Consider the following 14,881-nt stretch of genomic DNA (forward strand, 5'->3'; position numbering starts at 1 on the left):
TCAAAGTGCATATTTACCGTAGCTTCAGACAGAATCTGTGACGTATCTGTTTATAAGTCAGAGGGTGTTCATTCAGGTAACTAATAACAATAATGTATCATAATGCATATATTATACAGTACTACATTCTCGTTATATTAATGTTCAACGTTTGGGTGGCATTGTAACTTATAACTTGTTATCTTGACTCTTGGGTGTGTTGTAGCGACGTACTTCCTCATTAGAGCAGGCTACCTCTCCATTTTCCTTAGCTTAGGTAGCAAGCTACTAGCTATTTTAGCACAACTTACTTCTAAATATCTAGCTACTGTATTTCCAAAATCAATATTTGCTAAAGTGATTGATGTATTAACTGGTTGCGCTTGTAATGTTATGTTAACAGTCAGAAACAGAGTTACAACTTTTGTATAATAACCTTTTACACCCACAGGTTGATTGACTATGGCGTCAGAGGAGACAGGTCTGCCTTTGGACTCAGCTGAGAACCTGGAGGACAGGAGAGCACAGGAGCATAGATCTACAGAGGGGCCAAAGACAGAGGTCCCAGCCAGTCCCAGCCAAGATGGACCTCAGGTGACAGCAGGTAATGTTTTGTCATTCAGTTGGTTTCAGTGTGCACTGCTGGTACATTTACATTTTAGTCATTTAGCAGACACTCTTATCCAGAGCGACTTACAGTTATGTACTCGTATGAGATGTAGGCCTAACTAGAACATATATATGCTTCTTTAGAGGCAGAGCAGAAATGACAGCGAAAGAGAATGTTAATGTTTTGATAATTACACAACACTGAAGTTTTTCTAGGTATGATCAAATTATGAAGGACCTTTTTTAATATCGAGGTACCTAGGAAGTTGGGTGTTCACCAATGGAGGCTGGTGGGAGGAGCTATAGGAGGACGGGCTCATTGTAATGGCTTGAATGGAATTATTGGAACGGAGTCAAACATGTGGTTTTCATATGTGCGATGTGTTTGATATCGTTCCATTTATTCCATTCCAGCCATTACAATGAGCCTGTCCTCCTATATCTCCTCCCACCAGCCTCCACTGGTGTTCACCCCATCCTCATCATCCCTAAAGGAAGTCTGGGTTTGTGTAAGTAACGATAATATGTTCCACAGAAATTCCACACTGTGAGTATATCTTAGGTGCATTCATCAGACAGTGTGATCTCTCTGAGAGCTACTTTTATTATTACGTGTTATTACTTCTCTATTATTTCTCTATTTTCTTTCTCTGCGTTGTTGGGAAGGGCCCCTATGTAAGCATTTCACTGTTAGTCTACACCGGTTGTTTACGAAGCATGTGACTAATAACATTTAATTTGATATTTGGGAGAAAGCTGTGATTTTCCCACTTGTTAATCCCCCACTCTCTCAGAAAGCTCCTGATGGAAGTTGCTCTTAGGCACAGATTTAGGATCAGCTCACTCTTGCTAACTTCTAAGGAAAACAGAACTAACCTAGGTCAGTGTCTAGGGGTGAGTTCATCCTACTCCTACTTTTGGGAAAGGAAGAAACCAACCAAACTGTCTGTGTACCCCCTCTTGTGTCATTAGGTTGCGAGCCAAGTCAGTCCAGTCCAAATGTTGTCAGTGCCAAGAACGGATGGAATTACACTTGCAATGTTTTATGCACTATCATACTTCTTATGGGAAACCCCTCCTGTAAGGACAAATTACGTGCCTGACACACCAGTAATACTGTAGATGTGTGTCAGATACTGTGTAACATTCATGTTGGGAAATCAGTGAAACCTAATACGTTGGGAGAGATTTATGAATTGAAAGGCGATAATGAACGTGTCAAACTCATTCCACAGAGGGCCGAGTGTCTGCAGGTTTTCACTTGTTGATTAATTAAGGTCACTGATTAGTAAGGAACTCCCCCTCACCTGGTTGTCTAGGTATTAATTGAAAGGAAAACCAAAAACCAGCAGACACTAGGCCCTGAATGGAATGAGTTTGACACCCCTGACATAATGAGTCCTGGTTGTCCTAATCAGAAGTTGCACAATAGCAGTCTCATTAAATCCTCAACTATGACATCATTCAAGGTGTGGTGGTATGTGATTTAGATTAGATCACTCCCATCAGTTTTCTGAATATAATTGTATTAAGAATTTTCATTGGTAGTTACATACAGTGGGGAGAACAAGTATTTGATACACTGCCGATTTTGCAGGTTTTCCTACTTACAAACCATGTCGAGTTATCATAGGTACACTTCAACTGTGAGAGACGGAATCTAAAACAAAAATCCAGAAAATCACATTGTATGATTTTTAAGTAATTAATTTGCATTTTATTGTATGACATAAGTATTTGATCACCTACCAACTACTAAGAATTCCGGCTCTCACAGACCTGTTCGTTTTTATTTAAGAAGCCCTCCTGTTCGCCACTCATTACCTGTATTAACTGCACCTGTTTGAACTCGTTACCTGTATAAAAGACACCTGTCCACACACTCAATGAAACAGACTCCAACCTCTCCACAATGGCCAAGACCAGAGAGCTGTGTAAGGACATCAGGGATACAATTGAAGACCTGCACAAGGCTGGGATGGGCTATAGGACAATAGGCAAGCAGCTTGGTGAGAAGGCAACAACTGTTGGCGCAATTATTAGAAAATGGAAGAAGTTCAAGATGACGGTCAATCACCCTCGGTATGGGGCTCCATGCAAGATCTCACCTCGTGGGGCATCAATGATCATGAGGAAAGTGAGGGATCAGCCCAGAACTACACGGCAGGACCTGGTCAATGACCTGAAGAGAGCTGGGACCACAGTCTCAAAGAAAACCATTAGTAACACACTACGCCGTCATGGATTAAAATCCTGCAGCGCAGGCAAGGTCCCCCTGCTCAAGCCAGCGCATGTCCAGGCCCGTCTGAAGTTTGCCAATGACCATCTGGATGATCCAGAGGAGGAATGGGAGAAGGTCATGTGGTCTGATGAGACAAAAATAGAGCTTTTTGGTCTAAACTCCACTCGCCGTGTTTGGAGGAAGAAGAAGGATGAGTACAACCCCAAGAACACTATCCCAACCGTGAAGCATGGAGGTGGAAACATCATTCTTTGGGGATGCTTTTCTGCAAAGGGGACAGGACGACTGCACCGTATTGAGGGGAGGATGGATGGGGCCATGTATCGCGAGATCTTGGCTAACAACCTCCTTCCCTCAGTAAGAGCATTGAAGATGGGTCGTGGCTGGGTCTTCCAGCATGACAATGACCCGAAACACACAGCCAGGGCAACTAAGGAGTGGCTCCGTAAGAAGCATCTCAAGGTCCTGGAGTGGCCTATCCAGTCTCCAGACCTGAACCTAATAGAAAATCTTTGGAGGGAGCTGAAAGTCCGTATTGCCCAGCGACAGCCCCGAAACTTGAAGGATCTGGAGAAGGTCTGTATGGAGGAGTGGGCCAAAATCCCTGCTGCAGTGTGTGCAAACCTGGTCAAGACCTACAGGAAACGTATGATCTCTGTAATTGCAAACAAAGGTTTCTGTACCAAATATTAAGTTCTGCTTTTCTGATGTATCAAATACTTATGTCATGCAATAAAATGCAAATTAATTACTTAAAAATCATACAATGTGATTTTCTGGATTTTTGTTTTAGATTCCGTCTCTCACAGTTGAAGTGTACCTATGATAAAAATTACAGACCTCTACATGCTTTGTAAGTAGGAAAACCTGCAAAATCGGCAGTGTATCAAATACTTGTTCTCCCCACTGTAGTTTTATTGGGGCTATGATTTGAAATGATTCCCCTCACATAGGGAAGAGTAGGAAGCCACTGAAGGTGTTGAGGTTATCTGAATCATCATACAGCCCCATGCCTGAGGGGAGACTCATGTAGACCACATCCCCCTCCTTCAGCTCTAGAGTCACTGCATTTACCACAAATCTACGATTTCCACCAGGATTGTGTGCATAATTAAACATGATTCTCTTGTCATTCTTGTACATGTAAACGCCAATGTCTCCTGGGCTAGGGGCATCACTGGCTGTGAATCTGATGTAGTAGACTCCTCTCACTGGTGCTGTGAAGATACCTGCATCAGAGGAAAAAACGAAACAGGAAGAGTTCAACCCTTTCCATCAGCACTCAGTAACGTTAGCTGGCCCAGAGTGTACTCTCATGTCCATATATGTAGGTAGGTACAGTGAGGGAAAAAAGTATTTGATCCCCTGCTGATTTTGTACGTTTGCCCACTGACAAAGAAATGATCAGTCTATAATTTTAATGGTATGTTTATTTGAACAGTGAGAGACAGAATAACAACAAAAAAATCCAGAAAAACACATGTTATAACTTGATTTGCATTTTAATGAGGGAAATAAGTATTTGACCCCCTCTAAATCAGAAAGATTTCTGGCTCCCAGGTGTCTTTTATACAGGTAACGAGCTGAGATTAGGAGCACACTCTTAAAGGGAGTGCTCCTAATCTCAGTTTGTTACCTGTATAAAAGACACCTGTCCACAGAAGCAATCAATCAATCAGATTCCAAACTCTCCACCATGGCCAAGACCAAAGAGCTCTCCAAGGATGTCAGGGACAAGATTGTAGACCTACACAAGGCTGGAATGGGCTACAAGACCATCGCCAAGCAGCTTGGTGAGAAGGTGACAACAGTTGGTGCGATTATTTGCAAATGGAAGAAACACAAAATAACTGTCAATCTCCCTCAGCCTGGGGCTCCATGCAAGATCTCACCTCGTGGAGTTGCAATGATCATGAGAACGGTGAGGAATCAGCCCAGAACTACACGGGAGGCTCTTGTCAATGATCTCAAGGCAGCTGGGACCATAGTCACCAAGAAAACAATTGGTAACACACTACGCCGTGAAGGACTGAAATCCTGCAGCGCCCGCAAGGTCCCCCTGCTCAAGAAAGCACATATACAGGCCCATCTGAAGTTTGCCAATGAACATCTGAATGATTCAGAGGAGAACTGGGTGAAAGTGTTGTGGTCAGATGAGACCAAAATCGAGCTCTTTGGCATCAACTCAACTCGCCGTGTATGGAGGAGGAGGAATTGCTGCCTATGACCCCAAGAACACCATCCCCACCATCAAACATGGAGGTGGAAACATTATGCTTTGGGGGTGTTTTTCTGCTAAGGGGACAGGACAACTTCACCGCATCATAGGGACGATGGACGGTGCCATGTACCGTCAAATCTTGGGTGAGAACCTCCTTCCCTCAGCCAGGGCATTGAAAATGGGTCGTGGATGGGTATTCCAGCATGACATTGACCCAAAACACATGGCCAAGGCAACAAAGGAGTGGCTCAAGAAGAAGCACATTAAGGTCCTGGAGTGGCCTAGCCAGTCTCCAGACCTTAATCCCATAGAAAATCTGTGGAGGGAGCTGAAGGTTCGAGTTGCCAAACGTCAGCCTCAAAACCTTAATGACTTGGAGAAGATCTGCAAAGAGGAGTGGGACAAAATCCTGGTGTGTGCAAACCTGGTGGCCAACTACAAGAAACATCTGACCTCTGTGATTGCCAACAAGGGTTTTGCCACCTAGTACTAAGTCATGTTTTGCAGAGGGGTCAAATACTTATTTCCCTCATTAAAATGCAAATCAATTTATAACATTTTTGGCATGTGTTTTTCTGGATTTTGTTGTTGTTATTCTGTCTCTCACTGTTCAAATAAACCTACCATTAAAATTATAGACTGATCATGTCTTTGTCAGTGGGCAAACGTACAAAATCAGCAGGGGATCAAATACTTTTTTCCCCCACTGTAGGTGTAGCCATTACCTGTAAGTGAGTTGTAGGCCTTTCCGATTTGTTGGTGAAGACTTTGCTGTAGACCAGTGGGACGTCAGCATTGAAGGGTCCTATCCTCCCAGAATCAATCAAAGCAGTGTAAATGCCACTTTTGTTCTGTTTGTGAGTACAGTTTCATGATTTCATGTACACTACCAGTCAAAGGTTTTAGAACACCTACTCATTCAAGGGTTTTTCTTAATTTTTACTATTTTCTACATTGTAGAATAATATTGAAGACATCATAACTATGAAATAACACATATGGAATCATGAAGTAACCCAAAAAGTGTTAAACAAATCAAAATATATTTTATATTTGAGATTCTTCAAAGTAGCTACCCTTTGCCTTGATGACAGCTTTGCACACTCTTGGCATTCTGTCAACCAGCTTCACCTGGAATGCTTTTCCAAAAGTCTTGAAGTTCCACCATATGCTGAGCACGTGTTGGCTGCTTTTCCTTCACTGTGCGGTCCGACTCATCCCAAACCATCTCAGTTTGGTTGAGGTCGGGGGATTGTGGAGGTGTAGTGGAAATTCAAATCAATAATGAGGAGAGACAAGGTCAATCACCAATCAGGATATGACTTTATTCAAAACGAGGCTGGTCGACCCAACACTCTTGACTGTTGGGCTGAGAGCCCTGACACAAAGAATACAAATATATTTTATAGCAAAGATACACTCTCTTAGTCTACATGACAAATAACAGATGAATGGAATGGGTCACAAGGTGAGACTTGATATATGAGAAAGGAGTATCCCCCAGCCAGATAGGATTTGCCATGAAGACTGTTCTTATTGTACAGAAACCAGAGTTTGGCCCCCAAAACAAGGTTCCTCTCATCATTATCCATACCTGAGCCATCTCTCCCTTGTACCTCATTATACACAAACACCAATTGGGTCTATAAACTGCAGGCTCAGTCAGACTGGAGACACCTTCCTCACATGAATGGAATGTGGCTTGTTAGGTTGATCACCTAAGGCATCGTACATCTACTGTCAGTGTTAACAAAGACACATGAGAGTTCTAAGAACCCTATTCTATTGCAGAAAACAACCATTTGATGCAATAACAGTATTAGAACATAATCTTGTAATTTTGCTCTCACAGAGGCCAGGTCATCTGATGCAGCACTCCATCACTCTCCTTCTTGGTAAAATAGCCCTTACACAGCCTGGAGGTGTGTTGGATCATTGTCCTGTTGAAAAACAAATGATAGTCCCACTAAGACCAAACCAGATGGGATGGCGTATCGAATGCTGTGGTAGCCATGCTGGTTAAGTGTGCCTTGAATTCTAAATAAATCACAGACAGTGTCACCACCAAAGCACCCCCACACCATCACACCTCCTCCTCCATGCTTTACGGTGGGAAATACACATGCGGAGATCATCTGTTCACGCACACAGTGTCTCACAAAGACATGGCGGTTGGAACCAAAAATCTCAAATGGTCTAATGTCCATTGCTCATGTTTCTTGGCCCAAGCAAGTCTCTTCTTCTTATTGGTGTCCTTTAGTTGTGGTTTCTTTGCAGCAATTCGACCATGAAGGCCTGATTCACACAGTCCCCTCTGAACAGTTGATGTTGAGATTTGTCTGTGACTTTAACTCTGTGAAGCATTTATTTGGGCTGCAATTTCTGAGTCTGGTAACTCTAATGAACTTATCCTCTGCAGCAGAGGAAACTCTGGGCCTTATTTTCCTGTGGCAGTCCTCATGAGAGCCAGTTTCATCATAGCGCTTGATGGTTTTTGCGACTGCACTTGAAGAAACTTTCAAAGTTCTTGACATTTTCCGGATTGACTGACATTTTTACATTTACATTTTAGTCGTTTAGCAGACGCTCTTATCCAGAGCGACTTACAGTTAGTGAATACATATATATATATATTTTTATACTGGCCCCCCGTGGGAAACGAACCCACAACCCTGGCGTTGCAAACGCCATGCTCTATCAACTGAGCTACATCCCTGCCGGCCATTCCCTCCCCTACCCTGGACGACGCTGGGCCAATTGTGCGCCGCCCATGAGTCTCCCGGTCGCGGCCAGCTGCGACAGAGCCTGGATTCGAACCAGGATCTCTTAGACCACTGCGCCACTCAGGCGTGTAACCTTCATGTCTTAAAGTAATGATGGATTGTCGTTTCTCTTTTCTTATTTGAGCTGTTCTTGCCATAATATGGACTTGGTCTTTTACCAAATCTTCTGTATACCCCCCTACCTTGTCACAACACAACTGATTGGCTCAAACGCATTAAGAAGGAAAGAAATTCCACAAATTAACTTTTAAGAAGGCGCACCTGTTAATTGAAATGGATTCCAGGTGACTACCTCATGAAGCTGGTTGAGAGAATGCCAAGAGTGCGCAAATCTGTCATCAAGGCAAAGGGTGGCTATTTGAAGAATCTCAAATATAAAATATATTTTGATTTGTTTAACACTTTTTTGGTTACTACATGATTCCATATGTGTTATTTCATAGTTTTGATGTCTTCACTATTATTCTACAATGTAGAATTTTTTTTTAAATAAAGAAAATCCTTTGAATGAGTAGGTGTTCTAAAACTTTTGACCCGTAGTGTATGTTATTTCCCATTATATGATATAGTATACGCAGTAATCCTACACCTGTGAAGAAAATGTCAGTGCGGCACATTAACTACATTTGTGTGTTTTCTAACCTGCATTCTCCTTCTTCAGCTCCTCCACCTCTCTCACTGGCACTCAGTCTGGCCTCCTGTGCTAGAGAGACATTTCAGAGCAAATATTAACTCTTCAATGATCTACTGGGGGAAATAAATAATCCTACCGACTGTAAACAAATGATTCATCTGTCATCATTAAGCTCTTTCAATACTGTACCTGTGTTCTGTTGTGGCAAATTCGTCCTTATATTGATCAAAGAACCAAAGTATTTCCGTAGTTTTTGTAGAATTAAGATAGACTTTATTACAATGGACAAAGCCGAGTGGTCTGCAGAGCATCTCCTTTTCCACTTCCCAGCTCTCAGTTTATATAGTCATTTTACATACATTTTAGCTTAACCCCTCCCTCTTTGGTTCCACCACCACTGTCTCCAGTTTTCACCTCTTGACCGCTCTGCCCACTTCCTTAGTTTTTGATAGTGGCGAAATCTGACTTCTCCTCTATGTATCCAGTTTGGAAACAATGGTGGTGCGACCAATTAAGGCTTGTCATGCAAAATCATGTTCAGTTTGAACTCTGTTCAACCCCGGCTCACCCTGGCTTGACCTGGAGATTGATTGTGGACATGGCAGGTCCACAATCAATCTCTCAAACATACCCAAGCCCACCCCGTCATGCTGTAATTAATCAAGAAGATGGCCAAGGAGAGACAAAGGGTTTAGCCTGAACTCTGTTCAACCCTGGCTTGTTCCAGGGATATGCCTAAGGAGAGCCACAGGGTCACAGTCTGATTTCAGTCACTGATAAGATAAGACAACTGTAGAATTTGACCCGATGACAGGTCAGATGCCCATTTTACACACACACAAACCTAGTGAGAGGAATTAATTAAGGTCTTGCCTAGCAACAGCGATGTACCAATCTAAAAAATCCATATCAATGTAAAAATCCACATCAGTTCTCGCTCTCACTGGCTGTCACTGGCCTGCATGGCTGACAGTTCTGCTGCTTGGCCTGGAATTTGAGAGAACAAAAACGGAGAACATATTTTGAGAGCTGTAGGTCCTTAAACTGTTAGAATGATAAAGAAATCATTTTTCTGTATTCAGTCACGTTACCTACATTTTCTCTTTTCAGCTCTTTAATCTTGATTTCAGAGACTGCAATAACATACAGAACAATATTAAGTAACAGAATGCTGTTTTGTTCGTTGTCTGTTCGATTTAAATATTAGCAAATTATTTTTTTTACCTGCATTGGCTCCCTCCAGTTCCTCCACCTTGTTCTTGTGGAAGTGCAGTTCAGTCTAAGTGACACTCCACTCTCTGGTTCACCACCTCTTTCTGCAGCTCGTCCACCTGGCTGTCACTGGCCCCCATGTTCCTCAGCTCCACTCTCTGTTCCACCACCATGTCTCTCAGCTCCTTCAGTTCAGTAAAGACTGTCAGGTTGGCTGGTCTGGCAGGTTGCATGTCTGGGGGTAATTTCTGGGTAATCATGACCCTGTTGAGTGATGTCATTCTCTCTGACCCCTCATCTCTCTCCCTGACCCCATGTCCCAGACAGACAGAACAGCAACACCAGCAGAGCTACAGCACCCCTCATTATGAATGTCTCTTCAGAACTAATGTAGTCTACTGGGCTCAGTCCCCGTCTTTATATACACACTAGTCTTGGTGGACCAATACATGGGAATTTAACATTTGTTCTCAATGGAAAATCTAAAACTAGGTAAATCCAAGGACACTGTGATAACACTGGGAAGGACAAACTACCATCCACATATTATATAAGGCCTCAAGAGAATAAGAATCAGTATATTTCAGCTCATTATTTGTATTGTTTTGTAACTGACTTTGGATGAAACAGTCTGCAAAATAACTGTTCCCCCCCCCCCCCTCTCTCTCTGATGTACTAGGCCAGGAGGAGGGAGCAGGTGTCTGTCAGTTCTTCTTGTTGGGAAAGTGTCGTTTTGGAAACAGGTGTCGTCGATCTCACAGGTCTGTAGCTAACACGCTCACCACCGACCTGTAACAACATAATGTTATATACCAGGAATTATGACAGGGCAATGGCTAAGTAACATTGCATTTCGACTTTTGATGGTGCCATGATGACATTGTTACTGTGATGTCTAAACATTTCTTTAACATTCATGTAATGGTTAAAAAAACATGAATTAAATTGTCTGATGTATAATGTTTGTGCAGCCCTAGAACAGCTGAAAATGCCCAGGGGTTAGGGGCTAATATTTTACTCAATATTCAGTATATTTCAGACTTCTAACCACTTGAACAACAAAATAAGACAGAAATCTTCAAAGCATATAGCTGCCAGCCCTAAACAGATGGCCCTCAGAATCTGAGTCCTCCCTCTCATCACTAAGCCTTCTGCCTGGTGACAGTGGAATCTTCAGAAGAAGATGTTGTTTTCCCTCCTGTGAGAATCAGCATCTGTGGTGTTGGCTGATGCCCTCACAGCAGACAGAGCCTCTGAACCAAGTGGTAATCAATCATGTAGCACAATAGAAATAGGATAGATAGGTAGTTAATTCCATAGCATGGGTAAGTGAAGAGGTAGAATAGTAAAGAATAGCAGAGTTAAATGAATGCATCTGTTTAGACATCTAGATAAACCTCTTAAAATACATCCATCTAAGGGGTCACTGTCCTATCAGTATGAGGTAGACCTAACAGGTTAGCTCTTACATTGACCAGAGTGATGAATAAAATCCCTCTTTCTCCTTCCCTCTTTCTCAGCACTCCAACATTAGACGACCCAGAGGCTGTTATAGACCAGGAAAACAGGAAGGAGGATGGAGAAAAGGAGGGAAAACTCAAGAAGAAAGCAAAAGGCAGTAAAACAAACCAGCCAAAAGACACAGAGGGAAAAGGTACAATATCCCTCCATTAAATATAACTGAACATATGAGAACCCACTAAAATACCTGTTTACTGCAAACTAAGTATAACTAGCTGACAAACGTGTTTCTCTCTCCCCTCAGAATCAACCAAGAAGCCCCGCATGCGCACAGCCGATGACGTCATCTCGCGGATCCTGTGGGACCCGTCGGTGGAGGCGGCAGACTTCGTGGTGGGGTACGTGGACCGCTTCCTTGGGGTGCTGGAGCGCCCCTTCTCTGAGTTCAACTGGGATGCCGACCCCTGCGACTGTGACTACTCCTCTGAGCTAGCCCTGCCCAGACACAGGATCCAGTACTTCACCCATAGAGGGCGTAGAGTCTGGGACCGCAACAACAGAACTGACACGGTGTTTGGATCCACTGGACAGCGTCTGGCGCCCCCCTTTGGGCAGGAGGAGGAGCAAGAGCAGGGTAAGAGAGGGCGAGGGAGGTGGTAGAGAGGGAGGGAGGGAGGGGAGGGGAGGGTGGAAGGGAGAGAGGGTGAGGGAAGGGAGAGAGGGTGAGGGAGGGAAGGGAGAGAGGGTGAGGGAGGGAAGGGAGAGAGGGTGAGGGAGGGGAGGGAGTGAGGGAAGGAGGGGAGAGAGGGGGAGTGAGGGGGGGGGAGGAAGGGAGAGGGCGAGGGAGGGAAGGTGGAAGGTAAGGAGAGAGGGTGAGGGAGTGAGGGGAAGGAAGGTGAGAGGGAGAGGAAGGAATGTAGCGAGGGAGGGAGGAAGGTAGGGAGAGAGAGAGGAAGGTAGGAAGGGAGAGAGAGAGGGCGAGGGATTTACACAGCTCTAGAACCTGGATTAACATACTGTTCTATTTCACTTTGTTAGTCTATAACATGTTTTTGTCATAATGTTTGGTTACCCTTCAAAATCTGCTTGTTTATTGGCAGGAACAGGGACACAAGATGTTGAACAACAAGACTTAAGAGAAGAACAAGATGGCGTCATCACTACAGAGGAGGGAGAAGAGCGTGAAGAGTACCTGATAAAACAGGATGTTGAAAACGGACACTTGGAGGAAAGAAATCAGAGCAAGACAAGTGTTCAGATGCCTGAGTCGATCAGACCAGGCACAGGAAGTACTCCACTGAACCAACAGGAAGTAGGAAGAGAATCAGAACCCTCGGAAGAGGAGGTTAGGAAGGATTCCGTTTTAGTCGTCATAGCAGACCAGATCTCTCTATCCCAGAGAGAAAGAGAGAGCAGGGGGGAGGAAGGTGAGGAGGAAAAATGGAAAGATTACTGGGATGCAGAGAAAGGCCCAGACCTAGCCCAGTGTCCGTCTGTGCCTCTGGAGCAGAGAACAGAGAAGGGTGGAGGCCGGCCTTCCAAACGTAAGCCCACCCACTTCATCACCTTCCGGGCCAACACTCCCTCCATCCTCTCCTCCTTCCAGCGCCTTCAGGAGGAGCTCACCTCCCTCCTCCCCTTATCCGCCCCTCACTGGTTGCCCCCCTCCTCCCTCCATGTCACCCTCTGTCTCCTGGTCCTCCCCGGCCCAGCCGAGGTCACCGCCGCTGGGGAGATGCTCCAACGCTTCGCTTACCTGGACCGCAACCCCCCCGTGGCCGTCTCTTTCCCCCTGAAACTGAAGCACTTTGGTGGGAAGGTTCTCTACCTGAGCCCCCAGCCTCAGCCTCACCTCCAGCAGCTGAACGCTGGCCTACAGGAGGCCTTCAGAGAGCAGGGCTGGCTGCACAGGGACTCCTTCACACCACGCTACCACCTCACCCTGGCCAAGGTGAAGGACAGGGAGGGAGCGAGGGTGTTTGAGGGGGTGGGGGAGCTGAAGGTGGGTAAGGGGGTGAATTTTGGGCGACTGCCTATAAATAGGCTGCACCTGTGTAGCATGGGGATGACTGGGGATGGGTTTTATGAGACACTGTGTTTGGTCAATCTCCGGTAAAATGGAGGTGTGTGTTTGTTTAGGTATGGAGGTGCTCTTTTACAGAGCTACATTTGCACAGAAGAACCCACATTTCCACACCTCACAGTCTCCATGGTTTCACATTTAAAGGTGCAATATGCAGAAATCGCTCCACCATTTCCTGGTTGCTAAAATTCAAATAGTTTGCCTAATTTCAGTTTATGTGACAAAACAAGTAATCATTGCTTGTTTTGTGTAGAGAATCATTGTACCATCTAAACCGCTGTGAGATATATTTTCAATAACCAAAAATATTGTTTGAAGCTGGTGGACAAAACCGAAAGTAAAAGGCAACATTGAAACTTAAGAACGGGAAGCATAGAAATAGCACACATAGAACAGATCTACCGCTTCTTAGACTTGCTTTCAATGACCATGACAGATCTATAACTAATATTTCTATGTGAATTTGTTTGGGTCGGCCTAAAAGTTGCATATTGCAGCTTCATTGATTAAAAATGAAATCCCAATGTTCCTGAAGTGCCACTATCTGCTATGGACCATGATGAAGCAGCAGTAATTGTAATTACTAATTTACTGTACCATTTCTATAGCTTTCACAGGGAGGGACACCCACGTTACATTTAATTTTGCATACTTTAATACTGATGTAGTAATGACATTTATTTAATATAATAATGACTGAAATATTATCTTTCCATCAGGGGAACTGGATCTCAACCAATCAATTCTTGCTTTGCAGCTGCAGATATGATTTTATAATTGTAATAATGTAATATTAATATTTTAATATAATCCACTGATCGGTGCAACATTGATAATGTAAAATATCTGCTTTTGCAAAGAATTATGACTTTTGGATTGCCAAGGACATTAAATATTGAACTGGTTATTTTTGTGAATGTCTGAGTGGTGATATTTCTGTGTAACAGCAGAGGGATGGAGGGAGGATGGAGAGAGAGAGGGATGGGGAGAGGAGAGGGAGAGAGAGAGAGGGGGGATGGAGAGAGAGGGGGGGGTAGAGAGAGAGGGATGGGGAGAGGGAGAGAGAGAGGGGGGATGGAGAGAGATGGAGAGAGCGAGAGGGGGATGGAGAGAGAGAGGGGATGGAGAGAGGGAGAGAGGGATGGGGAGAGGGAGAGAGAGAGGGGGGGATGGATAAAGGAGAGGGGGGGATGGAGAGAGGAGAGGGAGGGATGGAGAGAGGAGAGGGAGGGATGGAGAGAGGAGAGGGGGGATGGAGAGAGGAGAGGGAGGGATGGAGAGAGGAGAGGGAGGGATGAGAAAGGAGAGAGAGAGGGGGGATGGAGGGATGGAGAGAGGAGAGGGGGGATGGAGAGAGGAGAGGGGGGATGGAGAGAGGATAGAGAGAGGGGGATGGAGAGAGGAGAGGGAGGGATGAGAAAGGAGAGAGAGAGGGGGGATGGAGAGAGGAGAGGGGGGATGGAGAGAGGATAGAGAGGAGAGAGGATGGGCTGCTACAGTATAGTGCTGGGTCTGAATGAGAGCCAATGAGGCACGGTTAACTCTCTCTGAGTAACTCTTGCATACATAATACCATTTTCTGTCTCTCTCCCCCCTTTTCCTCCTAGATGCACGCACACTATACATATGAGTCAGTGAGTGTGTTCTCTCTCTCACT

At 44.6% G+C, this 14,881-nt stretch overlaps 1 protein-coding gene across 3 annotated transcripts; it reads left to right on the forward strand.

Moving 5' to 3' along the window:
- The first annotated feature begins 11 nt into the window (after positions 1 to 11).
- LOC311119551 (leukocyte receptor cluster member 9-like) lies at positions 12 to 14,129 on the forward strand. Of its 3 annotated transcripts, none has more exons than XM_084157756.1 (6): positions 12 to 76; positions 431 to 583; positions 10,360 to 10,441; positions 11,201 to 11,334; positions 11,446 to 11,775; positions 12,242 to 14,129. In XM_084157756.1, exons 2-6 carry the CDS (start codon positions 442 to 444, stop codon positions 13,255 to 13,257), a joined length of 1,704 nt encoding a protein of 567 aa, XP_084013882.1. In that variant the 5' UTR covers positions 12 to 76; positions 431 to 441; the 3' UTR covers positions 13,258 to 14,129. The 3 variants fall into 3 exon arrangements, with proteins under 3 accessions (XP_084013882.1, XP_084013884.1, XP_084013883.1); XM_084157758.1 differs by having other exon boundaries at positions 12,248 to 14,129; XM_084157757.1 differs by lacking the exon at positions 12 to 76 and adding an exon at positions 111 to 194.
- The last annotated feature ends 752 nt before the right edge of the window (positions 14,130 to 14,881 follow it).

Source organism: Coregonus lavaretus, assembly GCF_964263955.1.
Source record: "Coregonus lavaretus genome assembly, chromosome: 3".
NCBI classification, from domain to species: domain Eukaryota; kingdom Metazoa; phylum Chordata; class Actinopteri; order Salmoniformes; family Salmonidae; genus Coregonus; species Coregonus lavaretus.

What these genes read in the sequence shown, in the direction of transcription:
- LOC311119551 (XM_084157756.1), top strand. Translation starts at nt 442, where the DNA reads ATGGCGTCAGAGGAGACAGGTCTGCCTTTGGACTCAGCTGAGAACCTG. An exon ending in TGGACCTCAGGTGACAGCAG is followed by an intron (nt 584 to 10,359) that starts GTAATGTTTTGT and finishes CTGATGTACTAG; the next exon opens with GCCAGGAGGAGGGAGCAGGT. An exon ending in GGAGGAGGAGCAAGAGCAGG is followed by an intron (nt 11,776 to 12,241) that starts GTAAGAGAGGGC and finishes GTTTATTGGCAG; the next exon opens with GAACAGGGACACAAGATGTT.